This window comes from Elephantulus edwardii, unplaced genomic scaffold (assembly GCF_000299155.1).
Source record: "Elephantulus edwardii isolate Elephantulus edwardi_28Jun2011 unplaced genomic scaffold, EleEdw1.0 scaffold00042, whole genome shotgun sequence".
Taxonomy (NCBI): domain Eukaryota; kingdom Metazoa; phylum Chordata; class Mammalia; order Macroscelidea; family Macroscelididae; genus Elephantulus; species Elephantulus edwardii.
The window spans coordinates 20,279,264-20,293,173 of record NW_006399792.1 but is presented as its reverse complement, the minus strand read 5'-3'; the positions used below and the strand labels follow the sequence as shown (position 1 = coordinate 20,293,173).

At 38.9% G+C, this 13,910-nt stretch overlaps 1 protein-coding gene across 1 annotated transcript in view; it reads left to right on the top strand.

The window, feature by feature from the left end:
* FAM47E (family with sequence similarity 47, member E) overlaps window positions 1–13,910 on the top strand; it is a 44,447-nt gene that overhangs the window by 7,762 nt on the left and 22,775 nt on the right. The window contains exons 3-5 of the mRNA XM_006885342.1: window positions 575–717; window positions 5,436–5,580; window positions 6,752–6,955. Coding sequence (XP_006885404.1) covers window positions 575–717; window positions 5,436–5,580; window positions 6,752–6,955 — 492 coding nt within the window. The remainder of the gene's footprint in view (window positions 1–574; window positions 718–5,435; window positions 5,581–6,751; window positions 6,956–13,910) is intronic.

The window sequence follows — 13,910 nt, the reverse complement described above, 5'->3', positions numbered from 1 at the left end:
TTTTCTTTTCTTTTCTTTTCTTTTCTTTTCTTTTCTTTTCTTTTCTTTTCTTTTCTTTTCTTTTCTTTTCTTTTCTTTTCTTTTCTTTTCTTTTCCCTTCCTTCCTCCCTCCCTCCCTTCCTTCCTTCCTTCCTTCCTTCCTTCCTTCTCTCTCTCTCTCTTTCTTTCTTCTTAACATTTGTCACCATCAGATCTCTTACTTGTCACCACCAGACCTCCAGAAAAAAAGGCTATGGAAGGGCAAGAATTCAATTTGTTCCTTGCTCTGGTTTCCACAAATAGGTACCTGTCATGTGGTCAACCTATTACTTATCTCTGTTGAGTAGATTCCAAGTCCATGAATGACATTCATGTTAATAACATGAATAGCAATGTAGCACTATTTTGAAAAGATTTCTTGATTATAGTCCTAACAGAAGTATATCACCAGTTCTTCCTTCCAAATTGCCTCTGGGTGTATTTGAACCACCAAACCTTTTATTAATAGCTGATTGATTAATCAGTTGTGCCAGTTTGGGTCTCTTAGCATCGTGTCCCTATTTTATTTCCTTCTAAGGCAAGTTTGTGTTTATAGCTTTTGTCAAAGGTGCTGGAAATACTAGATCCTGAGAGGAAGCTGAAAGACACGTGGGCTTATTGTGAAGATGCCTCGAAAAGGACCACGGAGCAGCCTACAAAGCATTTAAATGAACAGCCTGTAAAATTCTCCCCAAAGCTGTAAGTATTGTCCTAGTAACCTCTGCCTCAATTTGTTACCTGATGGAATGGTCCAGGAATCACCTTCCCAAAGTTTCTCATTGTTAGAATAAATAGAAAAGAATTATGTTCCTGAGGAGAGGTGTTCTGGGTAACACTGTGAGTAGTGTTTATTTGTTAAATGGGTGTGGAACATACAGCAATGGAGCAAACCAGGGTTGTAGCTATTTCCTTCCAGAAACAGCATTTAACAATCAGAAACTGCATAAAATCCTTTTGGTTCACCTAAAATGGTTAGTCTTAATATAAAGCCTTTTCTTTGAGTATAACTCTCTGCTTGTTTCTGGTTGTCTTTTTTTTTTTTTCTTTTTCATAAACCACACCAGTAATGAATATTCTGTAATTTCCAGTTTCCAGTTCTTTAAAGGGTCTCTGGTGGCTTAGTGGTAAGGAACTATGCTGCCACTGTTGACACAAAGTTGTTGTTGTCAAGTCGCTTGCGACTCATAGTGACCCTATGTACAGTAGCTCTGAAGCTTGCCCTGCCCTGATTCCAATATACCAACCCCCGTAAGCCCCAGTTACTGGTTCAATCCATCTCATCTGGGATCTTCCCCTCCTGCACTGTCCCTCCACCCTTCTGAGCATGATGTCCTTCTCTCATAATGACTGGTCTCTCCTGGCCATGTGCTCAAAGTATGTGAGACTGAGCTTCAAAATACTAGCCTCCTGTGAGCTTTGGTGGCCTAGTGGCAAGAAGCTGCACTGTAATCCTAGAGGTGCACGGTTCGTATCCACCAGATGCTCTGCTGAAGAAGGAGGGACAATCTCCTCCTGTACCAGTCAGATCTGATTTGATGGTACACACACACACACACACACACACACACACACACACACACAATACTAGCTTCCAAGGAGAAACTTGGTTTCACCCTCTCCAAAACAGATTTATATCTAGATCTATATAGATATAGAAATTGATATAGATATATCTCTGTAGCTATCTATCTATCTATCATCTATCTATTTTGTTGCCATCAAGTAAGAAGCAGCTCATAACTGACACTCCAGTGGGTTTTTCAGAGGCTATAAATTGCCTGGAGGAGAGTGCCTATTTTTTTCCCTATGAAGTGGTTGGTGGATTGCAGTGTAGCTTCTTGCCATTAGTCCAGCACTCCAACATAGCATTTCTCTTAATCACTTCGGCAAACTCACATTTCTAGGCAACATGGCTTTCACTTTGGGCAGTTTCCTTGTCTCTCTTAAAAAAAGTAAATCTTCAAGGTTAGAAAAGACCAATGAATGGATGATCTATTTGAAATTGGAGAAATGTGAAATGTAGAGTGAATGAACACAATTAGTATCTTCATAAATTGTCCTATCAGAAATGAATGTATAAATTATATAATAATGAGTTCTTTCATCAGCCTGTACATTTATTTCATTTTCTGTGACTGCTGTGATTATCATTGTTGTTTGCCTTTGAGTCAGAGGCAGTAAATTGCACAGGAGGAGATTGCCCATTTGAATCACATACCTTTGTGATTGAAGCACAGATTCTTACCACTAAACCACCAGAGCTCCCTATACATAGACATGGTGGTGGTGGTATTACGTGCCATCAGGTTTCCTGCAACTCATAGCGACCCTATGTACAATAGCTCTGAACCCTGCCCTGATGTGAGCCAGTCTCATCATTGCTGACATATGGCAATTTAAAACAATAGATCTTTATTCTTTCAGGGTTCTGGCACCCAGAATTCTGAAATTGGTATTACTGGACTACACTCTCACTTGATGTACTAGGCAAGAATATGTGCTCCTTGTTTCTTTTAACGTCCGGTGGCTGTAAGCATTTTTTGGATTGTGGTCATTTCACAGTAGTCTTTGAGCCCATCACTTTGAACTATCTGCTACATTTTCACATCACTTTCCTGTCTGTGGATGTCCCAAGTAATCTTATACTTTCCTTTTTTTAATAAGCACCTTTGTGATGATGTCACTATGAGTCAGAATCATGTGATTGGCAAATAATAGCAATAATTTGTGGTAGCATTTAGGGCCCATTCAAATAATCCAGGTAATCTTTCAGTTTCAATAATTTTAATTACATTCAACTTAATTTATCCACATCTACAAAGAGCCCTTTCCTAAATAGGATCACAGTTACAAATTGTAAAAATTAGGGCCTCTCTAAGAGAGATGCAAATCAAAACAACTATGAGATATCATCTCACCCCAGTAAGAATAGCAAAATATAACAGAACAGCAAGCAACAAATGCTGGCTAGGATGTGGAGAAACTGGAACTCTTATTCACTGTTGGTGGGAATGTAAGATGGTGCAACCATTGTGGAAGGTGGTGTGGTGCTTTCTCAAAAAATTGCAAATAGAGATACCATTTGACCCAGCAATCCCATTACTGGGAATATACCCCAGAGAGACCATGTCTGCCATCCAAGCAGATATTTGCACACCCATGTTTATTGCAGCTTTGCCTACAATAGCAAAGAGTTGGAAGCAGCCTAAGGGCCCATCAAGAAAGGAATGGATAGAGAAGCTGTGGTATATCCACACAATGGAATATTATGCAGCATTGAAAAACAAGGAACTCATGCAATATTATTCAAAGTGGGTGACCCTGGAGGACATTATGCTGAGTGAAATATCTCAGTCACAAAGGGACAAATACTGCATGGTGCCACTGTTATAGAATGGGTCTGACATCAGGGTGGGAGTATGACAGAAAAAACTGGATAAATTATGTATATTGTATTGAAACAGATGAGGGAAAGAACAGATTAGAAGTGATATATGATTGAGTATTATGGTTAGCACAGGAATCCAGAATTAAGGTTGCATAGAGAAGTGTACTTGGGGTGGGGGGTGGGGGGAAGGGACGTGGGAATTGTATACTAATGAAGGAATTTTTTTCTTTTTTTTTTTTCTCTCTTCGGAGGGGAAAGCAAGCTGGTGGGGAGGGGTGGGAAAGGAGAAAATTGCAGCAATGAATGAATGGAAATCAAAAACCTCTGTAAAAAAAAAAATTAGGGCCTCATGTCTTTGGAGAGCTTTGTCAGTCATATCTTCCACCTTAAAGCAATATCCTTGATCCTAAAATCCCTCTCTTGCTTTAGAGAAAAAGTCAAGAGGGGCATATATACTAATTTCTTATTCTCTGTTTCATGGAAAAAAAACAACAACAAACCAACTGAACTCTGTTGAATTCACAGAAACCAGGCTCTTATCTTCAGCATTCAACTTAACCAGCCCTTGGTCAAGGTCATCATTGACCTCATGTTGCCAGATCAATTCTCAATATTTCTATACTTGATGTAACCACAGCAATCAAACAATCTTCTTCTGGAACATTCCTCTTTCTTAGTTTTCTGCCTACTTTATGGACCTCTCCTTTTTTTATTGGCCACTCCTCATTTTCCTTTGAACCTTGATGTGCGTTAGTACTTCTTTTCTGTGTGTATGCTCACACCCAAATGACCTCATCCAGCCCATCTGTAGGTGGACAGTCAACATTTGTAGTCAGGCCTGTAATTGCCATTTTAAATTGGACAGGTTCAAAACTGGTCTCTTGTCGTTCCCAAACCTCCTCCTCTTTTTAGATTCCCTAGCTTAGTAAATAGCAACTCCATTCTTCCAGTTGCTTCTACAACAATAGCTGTAACCTGCCAACAGATATATTTTAAACATCTCATCGTGTCTGTTATTACCAGTCTACTTCAAGAAGACATCATCTCTTGTTCGGATTTATTATAACGTAGTATTCTATTGTCTGAATATACCATAGTGCACAAAACTGAAAAACAATGAACTAATAAGCATTACACAACATGGATGATTCTGCAGGACATCATGCCGAGTGAACTATCTTAGTCACAAAAGGACAAATACTGCATAGCACCACTGTTATAAAGCAGGTCTGACATGAGGGTTTGGGAGGAGAACAGGATAAGCATGGATAGATAACGAACATAGCACTGGAACAGATGAAGGAAAGAACTGTTTAAAAGGAATATCTGATTAGGTATCACATATACTATAACAGCCTAGAATAAGAGGTACATTGAAAGAGGACTGGGAGGAGCAGGAGGAGTGAGGTAATTATGCAACAATACATGAATATTTAAAAAAAAGTGAACTGTGAGGGGGGAAGGGAGGGAGAGAGAGAGAGAGGGTAAAAATGTGCAACAATTAATGAATGAAAATTCTAACTTTTCTGTAAATTTTGCTAAAATCACAATTAAAAGGAAAGAATTTATATTAGAAAAGAATACTTGCAAGTTGTATATCTAGAAAACATCATGTGTAAGTAGAGGCCAACAAACAGGAGGAAATCCTTGGTGAAGTGGGCTAACACAGTAGCTCTATCAATTAGCTCTAGCACAGCAAATGATAGGAGGCTGATCTGAAGCAGGCAGCATTTGCCCTGCTCTACATCAAGTCATCACTAGTCAGAAATGACTTGATGGCAACTAGCAACAACAAAGAACTTCAAAACTCAGCTTGTAATGGTAAGGGGCTGTTTTATCTGAACTGAAGAGGACTGAGAATCAATCATGAGAATGCACTCTTCAAAAAAAGTAAAATACATTTGTGTGGACTTTCAAGAAACAGAAAGACTTGCTTTATATACACTTTTCCTCACTAAATATCATCTAAAATGCACTTAGGTTCATTGTGTTTCATACTGTAATTATCTGACAATCTCATTTTCTTTAGTCCTCGGAAGACTCCAGTGTCACGGTCACACGAATGGGTTTTTTATGAGAACACTTCAAGTAAAATAGATTCAATCCATGATTCTCCTCTTTATGAAAATGTACGCAAAGAAATTGGTGACTTCTGCAAGTGGGCTACTTCCATAGTAAGTTAAGATTAACATTTCAATCTGCTTTGAAAAGTCAAACTCAAAAGTGTTTTTATTAAAAAAATAAAAAAATGAAACAACACAGTGTTTGGTTAGAATTGGTGTCAAGTCATTAAAGTTACAAAGGAATAATTTCTCTTCCACAATTTATAGATTGAAATGGTTTTGGTTAGCTGTAATTTCCTTTACGTTTACAAATGTGCAACCAATTTGTTTAATATGTCATTGCCATTGTTTATTATTCTTATTTTCCATTTCAATGTCAAGACTTTCTTTTTTTTCTGCGTTTACCTCTTACTCTGCTCTCTGTTCTCTTTTACATGCATGTACTTGGGTAGTTGCACTTGACTACAGACTTTGCACAAAAATACTTGTAAATGAACAGCTTTTGCATCAGCTGTGAAGCTCTTTCCTTATTCTTTTTCCAAGGACCTGTTTAGTTGCCCAGTCTTGGTGTTTGGTTCCTGCAGATCTCTAGATCCCTGATGCTTTCTTTGGATGTAAGACCACCTAGGATAATACGTCCCCCTCTTTCCCTGACTTTTTAGTGTATTAGTTAATTTTAATCAATATACATATATATTTTTTTAGACCTGTCTCATTAGCAAGTAATTGAAATGCACTTCAGACCTGTTTAAAGAAGGAAAAGGAAACATTCAGAGGTCTTAGGAACTTTAAAGTCCTGGTCCTGAAATGGTTTTAGGCTCTCACCCTATTGCTAGACTGCTCTCTTCTACTTTCAAGTGCAAAATATGACTGACTGCAACTCCTTCCTTCAGCAGGAACTGTGGGTAGGGCAGTGTCCTTAAAAGGGACTCTGCAGTTTGGCACTGATAATCCAGACATGTCAAGGAAGCACCACTGAGAATGTCTTTGCTATAGAATGTTGGAGAAGCTTGTTTTTGATCAAACACTGTGATATATCCTCAGTGCATGATTTCATTCAGAGACATGCAGTTTCATGCAGATCCTAACCAATCTCATGATGCATAGACAAGTCCCTTTAGACTCCAAGTACTTCTTGTCTCCAGTGAATTTTGACTGACAATTTTCTACATGTCCTCTAAACCCCCACTTACTAATAGCCAGTGATCACCCTTACATTAAAGCAGAAAGCACGGAACTTGCTGCCGTTTGACCTTGCCTCATGAAAGTGTTATTATTCCAGGGGAGTTCAAAAATTGATGAAGAGTTCATCCTGAAACAGTTTGACTTTGACTATGAGACCCAATCAAATGAAAGCACATTCTCCACCAAGAGGCCCAGCCAGATTTCTCAGAAGAAAATGTCTACTGTGAGGCCACCTAAACCGCAAAAGCTAGACGCGTCCTCCTGGGAACCAGGCAGCAAGAGGAAATTCCAGAAACAACAGGTAACTGCAGAAGGGTCAAAAGCAAAACAGGAAAGAAAAGGCAATAATAATAAAGTTTTAAATGTTATCCAATTCTGGCATGGACTTTCACAAAGAAAATCATTGAAGTTTTATGTTTAGTCTGATTAATCACAAACCATAATTTTTAAGGAATGCCTTTTAAAAAATCTGATTGTTAATAGATTACCATTTCCTCAGTAATGAATTGCTGTGAGGATATAAGGACAAAGGAATGGAGAGGAGAAATCGCATCCTGTGCTGTAGTGAGCCCCTACATTCCCCACTTTCCCACACAATGTGTTGCTGAGAGCAGATACAGACGGAGACCTGATAGAAGATTTTCACTGGCTAATTTACAGAAATAGATTTCAAGGTCTTTTCTACTAGTATTTGAGATACCAATGGCACAGTTGCTTCCTGCATCATGCTAATACCAAATTACCACAGAACCACAAACTGGCATAAGGCTGGTGGCAGAAAAGGGAGCATATACTCATACACGCACAATCACATAGTGTAAATCAGACAGCAGACCTGAGTGCCTAACAGGAGGAAATTCCTTTCCCAGAAATGGGAAAATAAAACATAACTCTAGTTACTCATGCCTTTAATGTGTACTCTTTGATTCTGTATTTCTAATATTATAGAAATATCCATAGTTGTTATTATTAGGTGCTATTGAATTGAGCATAGCAACCCTATGAACTACCATTTTTAACTAGCCCTCTCCTGTGCCATCCTCATCATCTCTGAGACACTAGAGCCCATTGCTGAAATCATCGTGTCAATCCATCTTGTTTGAGGGTCTGCCTCTCCTTTGCCAATCCCCTATCTTTGCAAGTATGATGTCCCTTTCCAAGGAATGGCCTCACCTAGTTACATGTCCAAGTATGAAAGACAAAGCTTGATCATCCTTGCCTCCAAATAATGTTTTGGCCACAACCTTTCCTTCCAGAACATATCTATTTGGTTTTATGGCAGTCTTTGGGATATTCAGTACTCTTCTCTAGCACCACAACTCAAAGACATCAATTCTTCTTCTGTTATCTTTACTCATTGTCCAGCTCTCTGATGTATAGCAGGTGATTGAGTAGACCATGGCCTGAATCAGATACACCTTAGTCTTCAAATTTACATCATTGCTCTTCAGTATTTTGGAGAGGTCTCTGACTGCAGACTTGTACAGTGCAATACGTTTTCTGATTTCCTGACTGCTGGTACCAAGGGTGTTGACAGTGTTGTACAAATACCCTTTTAAATTAATAAAAAGTGAAAATTCAATTTATAGTTGAATACAACTATCTGACTTCTTTTGATGTGCATTATATTTTCTACCTTTGAGTCTGTTTTCTAAGATTTAGGGAGCTCTGACGGCCTAATGGTAGGGAGTTGCTTTGCCAACCCAAAGTCTCAAAGTTCCAATCCACCAGCTGTTTCCTGTGACAAAGATGAGCATTTTCCTCCATGCAGTTATAGCCTCTGAAAAACCCACTGGATAGTCGGCTGTGAGCCTTTTCCAACGCAAGAGCAATGCATTTGTTGAGTTTAAGTTTATAAGAGTTCTGAAAACTGCATTGCACATTTTTCATTTGCTTCTCATCTTTCTAAAGAGTACATCACAATATACTGCTAAGACAAAAAGCAAACACCAGAAAACGTGACTGCTGTTGAATGGCTGGGTTCCCAAGGCTTCGGATCTTGAAAAGGAGATTGTCACAGAGTGGCTGGTGGCTTCAGGCTGCTGCCCTTTCACAAGCAGCACAGTACATACATAATCCACTGTTCTACACATTGTGCTACTAACTAAAACGTAGGTGGTTTGAATAAACCGAGTTACTGTGCAGCAGAAAGATGCTGCAGTCTTCCCCCATCAAGCTTTACTGCCTTGGAAACCCGGTGGAGGTCGGCCATGAGTTGAATTGAAGGGAGAATGGTGGATTTCAGTTTTAAAATGCTTCTGGCATTTTGTTGTTGTTGTTTAGTGTTGTTAGGTGCCATCGAGTGGAGCACGACTCATAGTGACTTTATGAACAAAAGATCTGAACCCTGTTCTCTCCTGTGCCATCCTCACAATTCTTGACACACAGATCCCACTGCAGCAGTCATCATGTCAATTTATCTGGTTGAGGGTCTTCCGCTTCCTCTCCCCCACCTACCCTCCACCCTTCCCAACATCATGTACCTCTTCAAGGAATAGCACTTCCTAGCAACATGTCCAAAGTATGTGAGATGAAGCCTCAGGATTCTTGCCTCCAAAGAGCACTCCAGCTGCACCCTCTCCAAGACATATCTGTTTGTTCTCTTGGCTGTCCAAGGGATGTTCAGTGTTCTTCTCCAACACCACAGCTCAAAGGCGTCAATTCTTTTCCTGTCATCCTTATTCATTGTCCAGGTCTCAGATGCTTAGCTAGGAATCGGAAAGACTATCAGATGCAACTTAGTCCTCAAACTGACATCACGACTACTCATTACTTTGGAAAGGTCCCTAGCTGCAGATTTTCCCAGTGCGTCTCCTTATTTTATGATTGCTCATACCAAGTATGTTACTTGTGGATCCAAATGAGATGAAGCTGTTGACAGTTTCAATCTCCTTTCCATCCATCATGACACAGCCTATTGGTCCAGTAGTAAGAATCTTTATTTTCTTGATATTGAGATACAATCCATACTGAAGGCTGCATTCCTTGATCTTCTGCAACAAGTGCTTCAAATCTGCCTCAATTTCAGCAAGCAAGGTTGTGTCATCTGCATAATGCAGGTTATTAATGAGTCTTCCTCCAATTGTGATGCCACATTCGTCCTCATAGAGTCCAGCCTCTCAGATAATTTGCGTAGCATATAGATTGAACAGGTATGGAGCGAGAATACAATGCTGACACCCTCCCTTCCCAATTCCAAACAGAGCTCCCCTGCTCTGTTTGCACAACAGCCTCCTGATCCAGGTATAGGTTTCACATGAGCACAATTAAGTGCTCTGGGATTCCCATTCATCTCAATGCCACAACTTGTCATGATCCACACAGTCAAATGCCTTTGCATAGTCAATAAAGCACAAATAAATATTCTGGTATTCCTTACTTTCTATCAGGATACATATGGCATCAGCAATGATATCCCTGGTGCCATGACCTCTCCTAAATCCTGCTTGAACTTCTGGCAATTCCTTATCTATGTACTGTTCCAGCCATTTTTGAATGATCTTCAGCAGTATTTTGCTTGCATTTCATATCAGTGATATTGTTCAATAATTTCCACATTCAGATGGATCACCTTTCTTGGGAAGTGGTACAAATATGGACCTTCCCCAGTCTGTTGGCCAGACAGTCGTCCTCCAAATTTCCTGGCATAGATTTGTGAGTGCATCCAAGTCTGCATCTATTAACTGAAACAAGTCAAATGGTATCCCATCAGTTCCTGGGGCCTTATTTTTTGCCAATGCCTTCAATGCGGCTTCTACTTCCTCCTTTATTACCATTGGTAATAAGGTACTTCTTGAAATTTTTCAGTATCAATCAATTCTTTCTGGTACACAGACTCCAAGTATTCCCTCCATCTTCTTTTGATGCTTTCAATATATTGAAATATTGAATATATTGGTCATTCAATATAGTGTCCATAGCATCTTTCAATATTGTGATACTAGGCTTGAATTTGTTTTTCAGTTCTTTCAGCTTGAGAAATGCAGAGTGAGTTCTTCCCTTTTTATTCTCCAATCCAATTCCATCTCTTTGCACATTCCATTATAATGCTTTGCTTTGTCCTTTGTTTAAATTTTAAAATGTTTCTGGCATCATGTTTGGAAAGGTAGAGTTTCAGCAAAAGAGAGAAAGACCTTTAAGGAGCTAGGATCACACAATTTCTGTTACAATGGTCTTAAGCAGCGTGGAGGTTGTGAGTATGGTCCAGGATTGGGCCCAGTTTCCATCTGTTGTGTACGAATTCACCAGAGTTATGAGCTGGAGTTGGCTCAATGCCATGCGACAATAAGACAGGCAAATTCATGTTCATTACATTTGAGGCCTCTTACCTGCTAGTCCTGAATCTAGACTGAATTAAATTGCTCAATTCCTTGTGACCAATAGTTGCACAAATGCTGCTTTGTAAGCCACGGTAGTTATTGCCAAAATTGAACTTTTGACTGACAGTGGAGGGTCAACTATGTAAAAGTTCAAATTCTATTTCCACATGGTATAATTTTCTTTCTGCCTGGAGAAAATGCTTTTTCTGCCCTTTAACATTTTTTGTAGTGTTAATTTACTGGTGATAAACTCTTCTAGATTTTCTTTATCTAAAAAATGTCTCTGTCTTCATGTTTAAAAGATATTTCTGTAGCCTTGGAATTATGGGCTCACCATTTTTTTTTATTAATTTTTTTTTTTTTACTTTAGCACTGCAAAGATGTTGCTCCACTATCTTGCTTACATTGTTTCTGACAACAAATCTCATGCCATCCTTGTTTTTGTTTTTAAGAACAGAATTTATTTTTCCCTTGGCTGCTTTTAAGATTTCTCTGTTTGTCACGGACTTAAGGCAATTTGATCTTATGTGTCTCGGATAAATTTCTTTGAGTTTCTGGTGCTTGGGATTTATTGAGCTTCTTCAAACTTTGAGTTTTATGATTTCCATCAACCACGGGAAGAAAATTGGCTGTCATTTTCTAAAATATTTTTTCTGCCTCACTGCCCTACTGGGAACTCTAAACTACTTGAAGTTGTTCCACAATTGCTTTGTCCTTAAAGTTCCTAATCTTCCCCCCCTGCAATATCTAATGCGCTTTTTTCCTCAAGTGCTTTTGATCACATTTCTAAATGTCAGTCATTTTCATCTCTAGAAGTTTGGTTTTAGTATTTTTATTTGTCTTCTGTGTCTTTCCTTAATCATCTGCATTGTTTACATCTGAAATATAATTATTGCTTTAATACCCTTGTTGGCTAATCCTAACATCTGTATCAGGGATTTTTATTTTTATTTTTTAAAAGTTACTTTTCTTTTACTTTGGTTTTGCATACAGAATTTGTAAACATTGTACTTCGTTTATATACACACCTGTGTGCATTTTGGATTTATGTCTTTGCTGTGGGTAATGCTTTTCTTCCTCTACTTGCTTGGTAATCTTTGAGTAGATTCCATACATTATGGATACTACCTAGTTTGGTGCTGATATTAAAAATAAGTTATTATTATTTCTATTCTTGGTCCACTTATTTCTGGGGTGCAGTCAAGTTATGTGGAAATAATTCAATGCTGTTGGTTCTTGCTTTTAAGGTTGGTTAGAGGAACCTAAAGATGCTCAGTCTAGTTTTAATAACTCACCACAGCTTGGACAGAGCCTGTGTCCTTGGACAGAGCCTGTGTCCTCAGCCAGAATCCTGTGGTTCTTTTGGTGTTCATGCCGGGTACTGTTCCCAGTCCTGTGTGAGCACTAGGACTACTGCCTCTTGTACACTCAGATCATTGTTTTCCTTGTCCTGGGTAGTTTCTTCTCATGCAAACACTGGTCAGCTTTCTGATAAATATTTGAGGGAGATCCTTTGTAAGCTCTGCAGTTCTCTATGAAACTCCTACCTCTCCAGTATTCAGTGCTGTGAACTTCAGCTTCATTGATCTCCTAAACTCTCAGCGCTACCTCCTTAATTCTGAGAGCCCAGTGGGCCCCTGAGTTCCTCTCCCAGCACCAAGGCCTCGAAGTTCTCTCCAGGTAGAGGGCTGGGGTGATTATATGACATATCTTGTTTGTTTCTCATCCCTGAAGGACCACCATCATTTGCTACCTAATGTTCAATGTCTTGCAAACCATTATTTCTTATTTGTTTTCTAATTCTGTTGTTGCTACAGGCGGGAAGGTAAATCTTATCCTTCTGTCAGAAGTGAAAGTCCTCACCTTTATTTCTTCACTTCACGTACTCTCAGGTCACTCTGGTGAATTACTTGTGTTGCTAATCCAAAAATCAATGGTTCGAATTCACCCACTACCCAAAGGGAGGAAGTTGGGCAGTCTCCTCCTCCTGTAATGATTTGAAACTTCGGAAACACAATTAAAGGCTGCTGTTTGTTGGAACAACTCATTTAGAGTGGGTGGATGGTGATTCCCAGGCCTGCTAGTCTCTGTCATTTATGGTTCTTAAAAACGTGCGAGTTTTCTCATTGCCTGGACTTTGCACATATTATTCTCACTACTGAAACACCCTTCTTTATTCTGTCTAAATGCTTATATTTCACATGTCAGTCATAGAATTTTTTTTGTCTTTCAGATCCCTTGTTAATAACGCTTTCTTCTGCTCTGTTTCTCAGTTGTAACATACTTCATTTTGCTCAGCACATTCATTCTTTGTTGTTTTGACATTTACTGAACAAATATTGATGAATATTTCCTACTGGCTGTCAAAAAGTACTGGGAACTGAGAATACACAAGTAAAGAACTGTTTTCTACCCTTAAATAACACAGTTTAGTGAAGTTAACAAGCCTTATTAAGTATAATGTCAGTAATAACAAAATATTAATAAATTATGTATTAATTATAGTATATATTAAAATATTCTAGACAATTATGTTTCTAAAACAGCATCATTCTATTTCTGTAACTTATAATTGTGATTTGTAATTATATGAACATATAATTTTCCCCCATATATTTACACAAAAACAACTCACTGCTATCGAGGCACAGCTGACTCATAGCTGACCGTCTAGTGGAAAAGGAGATTACCCATCTTTCTCTCTTAAAGCAGCTGGTTGATTCAAACCACTTGCCTTTTGGTTGGCCTCACAACTCCTTATCCACTAGGCCATCAGAGTTTATAAAGCTGTCAGATTATGGGTTGGACAATGGAAGATATTTTCTGAAGGGACCTGGCAGATGGGAAGGGTTATCCTGGTGGAGGGTAGAGCTGGGAAGTAAGTGGGTCAAGGCTCTGGGCTAAGGGTGGGGTCAACACTGTAACTAATGCTTAACT